This window comes from Aptenodytes forsteri, unplaced genomic scaffold (genome assembly GCF_000699145.1).
Source record: "Aptenodytes forsteri isolate BGI_AS27 unplaced genomic scaffold, ASM69914v1 Scaffold79, whole genome shotgun sequence".
Taxonomy (NCBI): domain Eukaryota; kingdom Metazoa; phylum Chordata; class Aves; order Sphenisciformes; family Spheniscidae; genus Aptenodytes; species Aptenodytes forsteri.
Genome location: NW_008794776.1, coordinates 5462628 through 5476826, shown reverse-complemented (window position 1 = coordinate 5476826; position 14199 = coordinate 5462628). Strand labels below are relative to the sequence as shown.

Sequence of the window (14199 nt, the reverse complement as noted above, 5' to 3'; positions counted from 1 at the left end):
GAACAGTATTTTGGGCTTTTTTTCTTGGTAAATATGGAAATAGAGTTGCAGCTATTTAGCTTGAAAACCATTCAATTAGTGCTGTTTCCCACACAGACAATACTATGGTCCTTGAGGGGCCAGGCTGAATGCATGCCAGAAAAAGCAGAGGTGAAGAGCCGAGTCTCCTGCGAGCCCCACATCTTTGTGCGGCTGTATGGAAATGAGTGGTCACGGCTGCCAGCCGCATCGCATGCCACCGCCTTCTTGAGGATGCTTTGTGCTCATGGTGTTTTCTGCTACAGTGCCAGATCTCAGGAAATGATGAATTTACTGGTCACCCAATGCCTCTGCTTTTCAGCAAAATGACTCAGGTATGGATGGAGCAATGCAAAGTAAGAGAGCACTGGTGTTACTCAGCCAAGGCCAGACAAAAGCTATTTCAGCCTCCGGTTAAAATCCTACTTTTTCTCTCTAAGTGCATTTACTGGAAAAGTGTCAAAGACAAAGAATGTAAAAATGTGCTTACAAATAGCACAGCAGTTCCCAGGAGTGATTTTCTGTAGCAAGGTTGCACATTCCTGCCTATCCCTCCGGCCATGGCAGGAGCTGGTTTGGGTATTCCCTTAACACGTGGTCCTTGCTGGAGAACCAAGCCATGAAACGGGCAGAAAAGGTTTCAGCAAAGCCTCCTTCCTCCCCTTTCCCGACTCAGGTAGTGGAAACTCTGCAAGTCACCCAGCAAAGAGCTAGGTCTTTTAAAAATGAGGGCTACACCACACTGCCCTGCTCTCTGGGCACCCACCTTGTGCGCCCATCAGTATGGTTCGCCCTTTTCACTCATCTTTTAGAGAAGAGCTTGTGTCACATTGTTCCTGTGGTTTTGTCGATTGGAAGAAAAGCTGAAGTAAAAAAAAAATTGACCATGTATGCAAAAAATGTAGGTGTGGGAGGGAGCAGAGAGGTGGGAATTTAGAACAAAAATTTGCTGCAGGGTCTGGCTGCCTGAGCACTGACAGTTCTGCTGCCCTGGGAGGCTCTCGGTTCAAACCCCAGCCTGGCTGCTGACTCGGCACATGGCCTCAGCCAAACAGCTCAACCTCCGCATCCCACTGCGGCATCCTGGGGACAGGCCAGAGCCAGCATCTCCCAGCCTGGGAGGTACCAACAACAGCAGGGAGCACCAGCAGACCAGCCTGAGAACTGGATTCAGGTCGAGCAGTGAAGAGCTGAAGAGCTTCACCCCTGCTTAGAGCAAAACGAAAAGGGTTACGCTCAGCCCTTCCTAGAAGCCAGGAAATTGCTCTCTCTTTTGTGTTTGATGTTATGGTGGGAAATTGTAATGACACGGGCAGTGCAAAGGCAGTGCTTGGAAGGGCAGCAGTCCCGTCTGCACTTTGCACGGCAGTGGTCCTTCGTGGACCGCAGTGAGCACTGCCAAAAAGCTGGAGTAGAAAGGGAAAGCGGGTAGTTATCTCTGCAGCCTGCTGCTGCAAAAGGAAACTGTCCCTTACATCAATCTGTAACAAGGACTCTTGCTGAAATAGGAGTCCTTGCCACACCTCTGTTGCCTTCCTTGTAATCAAAAGCTCCTTTCTTTCATAATAATCTCCATTTTAATCTAGTACAAAAAAGCATTTTACTCTCACGGATTTCATTAAACTGCCTATTCCAGCTCTAGCAATACTATGAACCTGATGACTCAAAAACATGCTGAAGCAGAAGTTAGGTAGAAGGGACCAATAGCAATTTATCAGGAAAAAAACAGCCCAGGAGAAGCAAGAAGTTTCAATAAGACACAAGAAACTCAGCTTGAGGAAAGTACCATCATATCCCCTGTTCCAGGAATCAAACACGTTATTTCAAACTTATACACTGCAAAATGTTGCAAAATAAAAACCCCCTATTATTCCTTCAGACTAGTTTGAACTTCCTATGATTTAACAAAGATGTAATCATATCCGCAAAGATCCCAGAGTTCCTTATGAGCATCTTAAAAAGTAGGAATGAATCATTTCCTTGTATGACAATCAACTTTGCAATGCCATGATCTTGGAAATGACAGTTGAACAGTCAAAGGCAAGCACTCAAAAGAAAATAAAAGCATTTAATGCAAAACATTTTACCAAAAGTTTTTACAGCAATTTCATATAAATGGAATCTTCTCTTAAAACATGAAACCACCAATATAAATGTATTGTTACAAAGCTGATTACAAAACTATCTCCTCAGCCACGCAGAGAGGTAGGGAGGGTATTTCTGTCATCTGAAAACACCTAAGATGAACTGAAAAGTAACGTTCAGGATCTAGCCTGCTGTGTCTAAGTGATGGTAACACACATACGTTTTTGGATTAAAACATTAAAACTTCACAGGCTGATATATCTTTACCCCATAAGGCCTTTATTAAGCTTTCTAATAATTTGTGGGTATGCAACAGAAATATTTGAGATGCCCGTCAGCTATATTATATGGTTCTCCCTAATGATGGGAAGACTGATGTCGGGGCAGACTACAGTATGTGTTCCCCTGCAAGGAGCAGGCTTTAGGGATGGTTGGAAAAAAAAAAAAAGTAAAGTTGTTTCTATTCCTGCTCAGTTGCTCCAGGCTGTAGTTTCTGGGACCCGAGGGCAGGTTTGAACTGGTGCATCCTGGCCCCTCTGGCTGCCCAGTGGCTTAGGGAAGGCCAGCCACTGAGAGGAACAAGTGGTGCAGCTACCCCAGGCTCCCCATCTAGAGCCGCTGCTTCCCAGGCTGTCAGAGACTTAAATGGGTACAGAGGGAGCTCATTTTGGAGTGAGCGAGGCCCTACGGAGACTGACAGCAGTCAGTCCAGCCAGGAGGCAGGCCCACAAAGAGCAAGAGACAGAATTGGTCCTTGTTGAGAACTAGCAAAAGGCAGCTGGGAGGGAAGGGCAGGACAGGCTGGAGCCCTCTCCTCCCCTCCGCAAAGCACTACAACAGCACAGGCGCTTCCCCAGCATGTTAATTCATTCCTTCATTTGCCAGACTTGGCTCGTCTGGAAACGATTACCTGTAAAAGGAGCCCTTTCACCAATGTAGCTGTTCACTGAAGTAGCATCCTGCAAGGCTGGGCTCTGCCTGGTCTGCTGCCAGCCAAGCAGAGAAAGGCTCCAGCTAATCCCCAGCGGAGCTGGGCTGCCTGCTCCCCGCTTAGCAAAACAACAACAAAAAGGCCTTCGAGGAAGATGCAGTGGGGGGAACGCAGCTCTCTAGAAAACAAAGCCACATTAACCAGCCTTAACAAAGCAACAGTTTTCTTCCCCAGTGGAAGGGCAGGCTGGTGCCTTCCCTCCCCAGGACAGACTGTCTTTTGGGCTCTTCGGGGACATGTGGGAGGCCGCCTTTTTTTTGCTGTGCTGCTCCAGTGCTAGGCTCCCCGCGCTGCTACCAGGAGCTGAAGTCCCCAAAGCCTGTGCTCTTTTTCTCTTTCTTTGCAGCTGTGCTGGTTGAGGGCCCATCATCTTCCACGCTGCGCTTCCTGGAGCCAAAATGAAAACAACTCTCAGGGACTATTTACTGTTCAGTGGGACCAGGGCAGCTGGATGCCTTTCCTCTCCCAGCAACAGCTATGCTGGAGCTAGCCCATCCCTTATCAATTAGAGAGGAGTACAAGCTTTGTGCCAGCATGGGGACCTCAGGGGGGTGGGGATGGGGGCCTTTGGCATACCCAAAAAGAGGGAGAGTGTCAGTCTGTGGGGATAGTTTGGGTCAGGCTTTGAACACTTCCAGGAATGTGTTCAAAACCCAACAAGTTCTCCAAGCCAGAGCTGAAGATTTAACAGCTGTAGTTTTTTAGCACAGTCACAGTGAAAATGGGAGCCACAAGTTCTCTCCCCGCCTTCTCACCTGCATTTGTGGCAGCAAAAGGATTTATGGGGAATTAGGTGTAAAGCAGCTGGACAGGTTTTTCAGATCCTTTCCTGTTTCTTGAGCATGGCCTGTTGCAGTCGCTGCTGCTATTCTCAGCCTCTCTCGAGCAGAGTTTGCAGCTCCGTGGAAACACTACGCAGCCAGCTCACGTACTGTGGTTTTATTGTCAGATATCAGCAACCAATAGGGAGAACCGAGAACCCGGAACCTGCCAAAGGGCTGCTACAGACCAAACTCCCAGTTTCAAGGCAGGCTGCAATGAGTGCAGGACTAGGAAAGAAAAGTCCTTTCTATACTACTTGGCCCTTTCCACAGAGCTGCAAGCTCTGCCTGGGTTTCCTCTGTAAAAGTGCAGAATGGCAGCAATTTTAAGCTGAACATAACATTTTAAGGGACAAGCAATATTTTGTAACTGAAAACGTTTAACTGACACACCAAACTGACCTGCATGGGCTAACATACTGTTGTTCTCACAGTTATCAAATGCCTGTAAGTTATGCAGGCACATACAAGCTGATTAAATAGCTGTCCAGATCTGTGTATGCATAAATACACGTCTTTATGCAGCAGACAGACAACAGCATTTTTGCAAATGCTTTTAGAGAAGTCTGCAAAAAATCAAGTGGAAGGCATTTATTTTAATTTATCCAAAACTCATGCAAAGCTGCCACTCAGGTGGGATTCTGTACTGTCCTTAGGAAAGCAAGCGATGCTGCCAATCCCAATGGGTGTACAAAGGGTGTCTGGGAGACGATGCTTTAGGACAAGCCTGTACAACCAGCCAGGCACCCTGGAGCTACTCGCCAGACGCCCTGTGCTCCCACGGCAAGCCTGGGAACTTGCTCCCCTTTCCGGCCATTTCAGTTGTGCTGGTACAACTGTTTGTGCGGCTGAACAGGGAACCAGATCAGCAGACTGATACGGGTTTAAGGCAACTACTTTGTGCAGGGGAGAAGATGCTAAAAGAGAAACGTCTGTGGGACCGTGGCCTTCAGAAATAGCTGCAGAAGAGAAAGAGAATAAAAGATGGTGTAGGAAGTGACACAGTACAATTCCTCAAGGACTTCTGAGTTGTGGAAATGTAGCTACAGTTCTGAAGTCAGCACATGCTGTTAAAGACCAACTTGGTCATGTTCAAGTGCTAAAAGAAAAGCTCAGTTAACTTGTAATCTTGAAAAACAACAGAAGTATAGGGAACTGTTGACTGTTAGGACTGCATGAAGATGCCTTTGCGAAGCCTGCTGGCACAAACCAAACATCTGAGCAATGGCACTGGACAGGGTCAGCATCCAGCAGGAAAGGCAACTAATACACTTGACAAAGATCAGATAGGCAGGGAACTCACGCTGCAGCCATGTTAATGTATTTTCCAATCCCCTGCCGGTACATTTTAGGAGTCTGGACCTCTTTCTTTGGTGGGACCACCTCAGCTTTTGTTTTGGCTGCTTCTTCTTCTAGCTGGACCTTCTCTCTTTCTGCAGCAACCTGTGGGAAGAAAAGAGTGCAATCTGTTGCAAGAGCTAGTCTAGAGTAAGGAGAAAATGTCTACAATTCTTTGAAGCTTTAAAGCACTCTAGAACAGCAATCAGCACTGCTATGATTACAGGGCAGTCTTTAGGAGACAGACCTCAAGGGCCACTACAAACAGGCTGTCTGCAGCCATTATAACAAAACTCCTCTTTTCTCACCTGCAGCTACCCATAGCTACTGTGGGCATTTGGAAAGAAAGCCATCGTAAGCGTGACAGACTGGGAGCTGTGCCAGACTCAGTTACAAGACCTCTCTGCTGAAAGAGCGGCGATGACCCTGGCACACAAGGCAATGCTGAATGGCAGCTGTATAATCTTAGCTTGCAACCATATGGGCCAGGGGGCTGCCCATGTCCAAAGAAAAGGCATTAAGTTACAAAGTTCTCCAAAGAGCTTTGGCCTTTCAAAAAACCCAACCAACCAACTATCCTCACCTGGGCATCTGCCTCTTCATACGGATCAACAAAAACGGTTGTTGTCTGAATTTGTATTTCCTCCTGGGAGCAGAAGAGAAGAAGAGCAAATCAATCTGCTGATTAAGTTGCGCCATCTCTCCCAAGTTCGGCTTTCAGAGAAGCATCAGCGGGGTGAACTGCACTGCCACATGAGGGCTATGTGTTCGCTCCCTCCTGCACAGCCCCTGGTGCTCCACACATACCTTGGGACGGTCTGTTTTTGGGTCACTTTCCACATTCTCCATAGCAGTCAGAGTCTCAAAGCCACCAACCACCCTAAAAGAGGAAGGACACAATTTCCAGCTGTCACAACACACTCAAAATATTCCTGCACCCTTACATCTAATATATCTAATTTATGCCCATTACTCTAGCAGATTTTTAAACCATCATGTCTGGGGCAAGAGGAATTAGCAACTGTATTTGAAGACCTAAGATAATGTCATTCAGTGCGGAAGGTAAAGATTTTTTTCTGAAATTTGGGATTTGAATTTAAAATTAAACAGAACATAGAAAAGTCAAACACTCAGAGGCAAAGCCAAGCCATTTGTCCAAAAACCTGGTAGCCACACAAACCAGCAAGATGGAGAATGAGCGACTGTAGACAGCCATCTGTGCAAGAAGACACAAACCCATTTCAAAATGGATTCACTTGCTAACGCTACATCCATAAATTTGGAGCTCATTTGTTACTCCCATGTGCTTCGAAAAACAAACCAACAGACTTGGTTTGTTTTCATTAAAGTTTTCATTAACTTCTGATTTTCTACCCGTTTTTTTTTTTTAAATTGTATATCAGACCGAAGAGTGTTATTAGGAAGAAAGGGAATTGTAACTATGGCACTATTGGAGACCAGTGACAGACCTGTCCGTAATGACACCAGTAACACAGAAAGCACAGGACTGCTCCTGAAGCACATCATGACCGTGAGCTCGTGAAGGCTCTGGGAAAGCAGCAGAGCATCAAGTCACAGCCACAAGATAACGCCGGGACACTTTTCACCGCAGTTTCTATTTAGGAGGATGTAAGATCCCTGGTCTCTCATTTTTAAAGTCAACATATCCAAATACTTGCTTCAAAATGTTTAAGAAAGGCTGAAGACTTTCTGGACTGTTGCATGTTCATTTTCAAAAAAAGTGTGGAACAATGGGAAAGTTCCAGAAAAGGATATTTAGAAAGGATAAATGGGGTGACCCAGATAATTATAAGCCTGTCATCCTGGCATCTATCCCAGCAAAATAATGGACAAGTGGAGACAGGACATGATTAAGAAAGAAAGGAAATAAGTAACGGCAATCAACAAGGTTTTGTGGAAAACAGAGTCTGTCAAACAACCTTCTATCTTTGAGACAATTGTGGTTAACAGGGATAACAGTGTCCGTGGAACAGACTTCTGGAAGGTGGCTGATATTTTGATTGAGAAATTGGAATGATATAAAGTGAACACAGCACATATTAAATAAAAAATTGGCTGACAGGTGTCAAAATCTAATTTTAAATAGGAACCACTGAGTCAGTATGTTTCCAGAGGGGTCCTGCTGGGATCAGATCTTGGTCCCAGGGTATTTAACACTTTTATCCACATCAGCATCCCCAATTAAATCTGAAAACAGCTATACTTAGAAGAGCAGTAAATAAAGACGAAGACAGGCCGTTGATGCCGAGCGATCCAGATCTCTTAGAAAAGCAGGCTGTAGCTGGACAACATCTGTTTTAATAGAGCCAAGCCACATGGCCAGGAACCAAAAATACAGCCCATATTAATGGCTGTGGGACAATGAGAAGCAGCCGTAATTCTCAAAAACACTGCTCCTGGAGCCAGAGGAGTTTGAGGCCAGGAGCTCAGCAGTGAGGGCAGGACCCAGCCATCGAGGAGCCCAGGGCTGCCCATGAGATGGAGCAAACCAAGAGCCAGCATTCCTCCAGCCTTCATGGGGTGGCAACTGTTTTGAAGCCTGATTGCTGGGATTACTGGGACTCCAGTACCAGCACAGGTAGCCTGTCAAGGGCTGAGCAGATGAAATGGAAGAAAATCAAATTAAACGAAACTGGTGGAAAAAATTCAAACTGGTGGAATATGTAGAGTGTTTTATCACCTAACACTGCTTTTGTATCAAAGAAATGAGCAATACCTCAACCAAAACACACATCATATTCACAGGTATTTGACACATTTATACTCTTCTATTACAATATCTCATTCTTGCAGGTGTTTTGCAGCCAGGCAGCCCTCTCCAGTCCCAGCATGACAGTCTGCCCAGCCAGCACCAGGAGAGGCCCATGGCTATCACCTGTGATGGTCTCAGCTGATCCAAAGAAGAAATACACCTCCTACTTACCACTCCACACCACACTATTTACACATCTCATGCACTCCTCCCAAGAGCCACGTCAACCAAATGAAACAGGCTGACCGCTGTGGTTTGAAAGGCAAGTGGGTCCTTCTCATTCAAGACTCCTTGTGCTTAGTGCAGCACCACTGTCCCTCACTGCTGCCTCACGGGCTGGGACAGGCACTAAACGTGCCCCAAAAGACAGACCCCATCACAGAAAACAAAACTGTGCAAGTGAGAGAGGGCGCTGCTCAGCACCTGCCTTGAGCAGAGCTGTCCTTGCTAGCATTTTGTTGCTGCTGCGCGGCTCCAAACTTCTCCCCTTTACTCCTCAAGGGCCTGTCAATATTCTATAATCAGGTTGTGACTTTCAAGAGCAATTAAAAAACATGTATGCAGGCTAGAACAGCCTCATTCATTTGCAACTGGAGGTAGCACACTGGGGGAAGCGGCACAGGGCGTGAAGACCCTGCATGAACTTTGGAAAGTTTGTAACAAAAACTCAATTTTAAAATCCTTCTCGAGGCCAGTATCAGATTCACTTATAATACTGATGATTAACACACAGCCTAAGATATATTCACTGTATTTTAATTGCCCCTAAAGGAAACTTCTGATTTAATATTGGAGGATTTTCTAGCCAACAGCTCCACTCATTATCTGCTCGTATGTTTTCATTTAATTAGGTTCTGATAATTTGAAATAGCCAGATCAGCTATGCACTGGCAATCTCAATTGAGTAATCTCTTAGCCCATAGCTAGACCTCCCACAATATTAGCCCTAATGCATTTTGGCTATGCTCACAAGTCTTCAGTCGCTATGCTAATTAAACTTTATTGGGAATACTTTGTCACTTGTACATTTTAAAAGGCTGTGACAGACATGGCATTCACAGGTCATCAGTAAATGACCTAAACTGTCTATTTTGACATGATTATGAAGGGCTAAGGGGGAAGAAGACAACGTTGTTATGCCTGCAGAGCATGTAATTCTTTTTTCTTCTTAGCTTCTTGTCTCTAAAATGGAAAATTGCTTTCTTTTACACTGCATTCTCTAACATTTTGCACAGAGAGTAACTCTATGCATATTACAGTGTCAGCACAGTGAGCTCTCAATATAGGTTTATGTCTTTAGGCACTGCCATAATATCAATAAAAAATAAAAATTAATTTGAATACAAACCACCACCTCAGAGAAGAGAGCTCTGACCAGAGGAACTGGAAATAATTTACTAGTCACTTTTGTTCAGGGAGCACTTGGAAGCTTTGTCAAGGATCAGGCCCAGCTGAGACTGGTGTTTCATCAGCAAAAATTAAAATCCAAAAAGGGCAAGATCTGATTGCAGACATCACCCATTCAGTAAAAAATGAACTACACACTAATCAGGGCAGTCATGGCTGGATGCAAAAAAATGGAATATTCCAAATTAAGGTCTCAAACCGTAAAGGATTTTGCAAACTTTCCTCTGATTTTTCTAAGTAGAGAGATGATGTACACGCAGGCTCTCAAAACATTACATGTTGTTATTGTCAAATCTCATGATGTTACGTCGCTGTACTAAAATCAGTTTGACGACATATAATGTGTCTAAGTCCATACACTGGCATCTGTTACAGCAATTGCTCCTCACAGAATGAGGAAACCAACACTCCAGAGTAGTTTTGGGGATTCTTTGCCTGTCTCACAACACATACTCTGGGTGTAGGAAGAAAAGCTCACAGACATCTTGCCAAGAAAAAAGCCCGTACAAGTTATATGTAGAAAAGACCATCAGATCAGTACATTAAAGCATTAAAAAAAAACCTCTAAGGAGAGAGCCACTACTTAATATTATTCTAATATCCACTAACTTTGAACAAAAAGAGATAAAACCTGTTCTATGAATATATCAGCATAAGGAACTCTGTACATCATCTTCATTAAAACAAAATGCAAACTCCAGAAGTTCAGACTAGTATCGCTTTATACCCTTTACATGTGCTAAGTGGATTACACAGACAGTGACAGGTCACACCATGTTAGCCTTTCTCATTCAATGTCACTTGTGCTAAGTTGGGAGCACAGCGGGGAAGGGAAAGAAGAAGGGCAGAAACAAGTTTAACCTTTTCCACTGTTTCTGGCTCTATCCCTTTTATAAGGTGCCACACATGCTTTATCCTAAATTGACCAAGTGAGATTTAAACACATGTTCAGATGACATCCTACGGTGAAAAGGATGATACCTTCAAGACACCTTTTACTTTAGAACAACCAGTGAAACCGAGGGTTTGCTGTGTGCTTCCAGTAGATGTTGAACAGAGAAATGATGATCTCAACTATATATTTAGCTCAGCATCCCTGAGACAGCTTGCTGTATTTTTAGAGGAGCTTGATAAATGTTGCATTACATTTAAGCATGGACAACAAGGTAGGTACATTTAGTTTTTTTCTGTTAGCATAGTAATGAAAACAAAAATGTGCCCTTACTCGTGCAATTCTGTTTTCTTGAAAACTGAGCTAAGTTAGCACTGGAAATCTTTGCATTTCAAATTTAGAGATGTTATTTAAAATCTTACTTCCTGTTAAGGCTCGTTTATGCAAACTAGTAACCTTGCTTCATAAGCACTGCCAATGTCTTTGCATGAAGTGTAAGTGAAACATCTGGAGCAAGCTCTATCCATTTGCAATGCCAATGAAAGTCTCGCTGTACATTAGTTAGTGCTGCTCCCAGAGAAAACTGCAGCTCCCTAGCAGTCTCACAGACATTCACACATGGACTTCCTCTTTCTCTTATTTTTGTTTAGAAGAATTATAGGAATTAAGCCTTATGCAATGCTGGGGATGGCAGCGGTCCAAGATGATAGAGTTTCCTGGTCAGAAGATGATACAAGAACAATGTCTGGACTTTTTTAAAAAAATGCTTTAAACTAGAAACAGAAACCAGAAAGAAACGTTGTTTTGTAAACACATTCTGCCCTCAAGGTTATTTTTATAACAAGGATATATATATGCACAATACATACATTTATATACACACACACACACAGAGAACAATACATTCATGCACAAACACATACACTCAGGAAAAAATATTTTCTAGGTACACACCCAGTCTGAAATGGAGCGAGCAATTCAAACTTGCAACAAGGATGCAGTGGAAACATATCAATCTCTCATAAGGGCTTAATCTAGCAGGTGAGACACAGTAATGAAGGGCACTGAAAAAATAAAACAACTTGGAAAAAAGCATTTTGAAACTAGACTCAACAGATGAACCTGGCACGTAAGGACTTCTCTGCTTTGGCACAGGTTCCTCTTCAGAGATCATACAACTGTTTTGGAAACAATAGCAGCCCTCATGCAGCTCCGACAGCCCAGTCCGCGTGTGCTACGTGAAATCATGGCCATGGCTTCCACACGGAGGCCTGGTTTATTTTCCCACCTTGCTCTTCACTCCTATCCTGTGTCTGGGGAGCAGACTCTGCGGTGCAAAATTAGGTCAGGCTCCCTACACAGATGCAACAACAGAATTGGCTCTTCTGCTGTCACACAATTTCTCCATCCTTCAGATGTACTAAAGCAGAAGAGCGACAAGAACATGAGTTTCCCAGCTTAGAAGTCATTGGGGTTCACTGATTCAAATCATACAGGGAATGTTACAAGTGGAAATAGATGTTGTTCGTCATTTAACCGTACCTGGGTAACTGAATAATGCCTGATAGTTATTTTATGTAGCTAATTACTTTAGAGGACAAGAGTTACTTTCATTGCCCCATTCTACAGAATTGCAGTAGAAAGCATTAAACAGGTTAAGGAATACTTAATACAGAGCGATACTTATCCAAGGAAAGAAGTCTCTTCCCCAAAAGCATCTGGCAAGGGGAAGAGGGAAGAAAAGAGAAGACTAAGCTGAGTGCATGTCAGCTACTGACTGGTGCCTCCAATTTGACCAAGTCTGAGGTTTCCCAAACCACCTTGTTCATTATTTCCAGGAACAAGAGAATTGAAGAATGAGCGGCAGAAACCTCAAGAGATGGTTAAAAGATCTGCGTAAGCAGATACGTGCAGCCACGTACAAAGGGGAAAACTGTCCTCCATATACTCATCTCCTGTCTCAGCTGCCACATCCTTTCCTCAGTTCTTGACAAACACAAGTGATGCTCTAATAAACACACAGAACTACTGCACAGATAATTTCCAGCTTTGCCACTCTGACAACAACACTTTTCCACTTTTCTCTCCGCTCCCTCTATTGCCCTTCTTTTTATCACATCACATCACATACTTGCAACCTGCCCTCACTTTCAAGCCCATCATGCCCTGCTTGTTCTAAATCTCACCCAAAATTCAGAAAGAGCATTTCTCTCCTCCTGCTGATCAGCATGGCTCGATCACCTTCCACTATTATTTTAAACATGCACTTTTTCATGTGTCCCTTTAGCTTTGGAACAGGCTCCCCCAAGACATCCACAAAGCCATTTCATTTTTCCTGGGGTTTTCTTCTTCCTTGGTTCTGAAGAAAGTGCAAACTGTCAGTGGAAGGTAGGCTGAAAGGGGTCACTGTTGTGACTTCCCTGTTATATGCAGTCTCTTTTCTACTTACACAGCTCCCTGGGACAGAGATTATGTTTCTATTTCTGCTTATAAAGGGCAAATGTACCAGGTCCCTGATCCACAGGAGCTGTGAGCCATTGGAGTAACGGAAAATATAGTAACAACACAGATGGGACGTGCTTGCATCTAAATTTCATAAAGCACACCAGACAGGAATGTGAGCCTACACTGGTGTTTTGGCTGTAACATCCCTGTAGCTCACGCAGCTCACGCAACACTTGAACTCCCAGTTGTAGCATGGATAAGAGGAAGCCCCCTCACACACAGCCCACAACAGCAGCAGACAGGACTTTCCCCATGCAGCAGTCACCTGCAAATGCTTCTCATCCACTCTGTGCAGAGCAAATGCATGTTGGTTGGTTTACATTATTTGAGTTTATAAATTAAACCTCTTACCAGCCAGCTAGAAGCCAACAAAAGCCACCAGTTAGTTTTCAGGTTAATTACAGCATTCTCTATGTCAGGAGAAATGGTAATTTACTAGAAATGGTAATTACTAATTTAATCTCGGCAGCTCTAGGAGCAGGGAATCTGTGCAGCCTGCAACACACCTCCAAGGGAAGGCATTCTTCTCTCACTCTCTGCCTTTGTTTTTGCTCCCCATCCATGCCAAATTATCTCCTTTATTTTCAGTAACACCCATCCTCATTATTGCCATGGTGGGCAGCACAATCATGACAAGATGCCCTCCCTGTCCTCCAGCTGCAGCCTGCTCCTGAGACTTGAAAATTCCAGTGCACCAAGCCAGACACGTGCCACCTCTTCACAGTCCCACTGCCTGCAGCTGGTGTGTTTTCCAAACATACTTAACAGCCAAACATTCAACTCTTAATAGCTGCTACTATGCAAAAATTGTGTTTCAAACCAGCGGGGACATGAATAAGATGCAGTTCTCCAGAGAAGGAACTTTTCGATGTTCCATCCCACACAGCGCCAAAAAAGAATAAAGGGGTGGGGTGGGGAACGGTTGCTCTTTCACTCTTCTTTGTTCTCCAAAGTATGGAAAGCCTGCTGAAAAGTTCTATACAAATCACAAATAGGTCAAATTCTGCTCTCAAAGATATGTATGTGACACTCACTAACGTGAACCAGAGCCGCATTGAAATAGCTGAGGGTACAACTGGGACCAGAGTATTTAGGTTTTTATATTAACTGAAATAAGTAATCCTCAAATCTATATGAAAGTCACAACAGGCCAGTAAGCATCTGCCCTGGTTTCGGCAGGGATAGAGTTAATTTCCTTCCTAGTAGCTGGTACAGTGCTGTGTTTTGGATTTAGGGTGAGAACAATGTTGATAACACACCGATGTTTTAGTTGTTGCTAGGTAGTGTTTACACTAGCCAAGGACTGTTCAGCTTCCCATGCTCTACCGACTGAGAAGGCTGGAGGTGCACAAGAAGCGGGGAGGGGGCA

At 44.2% G+C, this 14199-nt stretch overlaps 1 protein-coding gene across 1 annotated transcript in view; it reads right to left on the bottom strand.

Moving 5' to 3' along the window:
• Positions 1-1736: 1736 nt before the first annotated feature.
• PPIL2 (peptidylprolyl isomerase like 2) overlaps positions 1737-14199 on the bottom strand; it is an 80206-nt gene continuing 67743 nt past the window's right edge. The window contains exons 16-19 of the mRNA XM_009274382.2: positions 6061-6133; positions 5837-5899; positions 5219-5358; positions 1737-3481 (exon numbers count right to left, since the gene is read on the bottom strand). Coding sequence (XP_009272657.1) covers positions 3388-3481; positions 5219-5358; positions 5837-5899; positions 6061-6133 — 370 coding nt within the window. The 3' untranslated portion in view covers positions 1737-3387. The remainder of the gene's footprint in view (positions 3482-5218; positions 5359-5836; positions 5900-6060; positions 6134-14199) is intronic.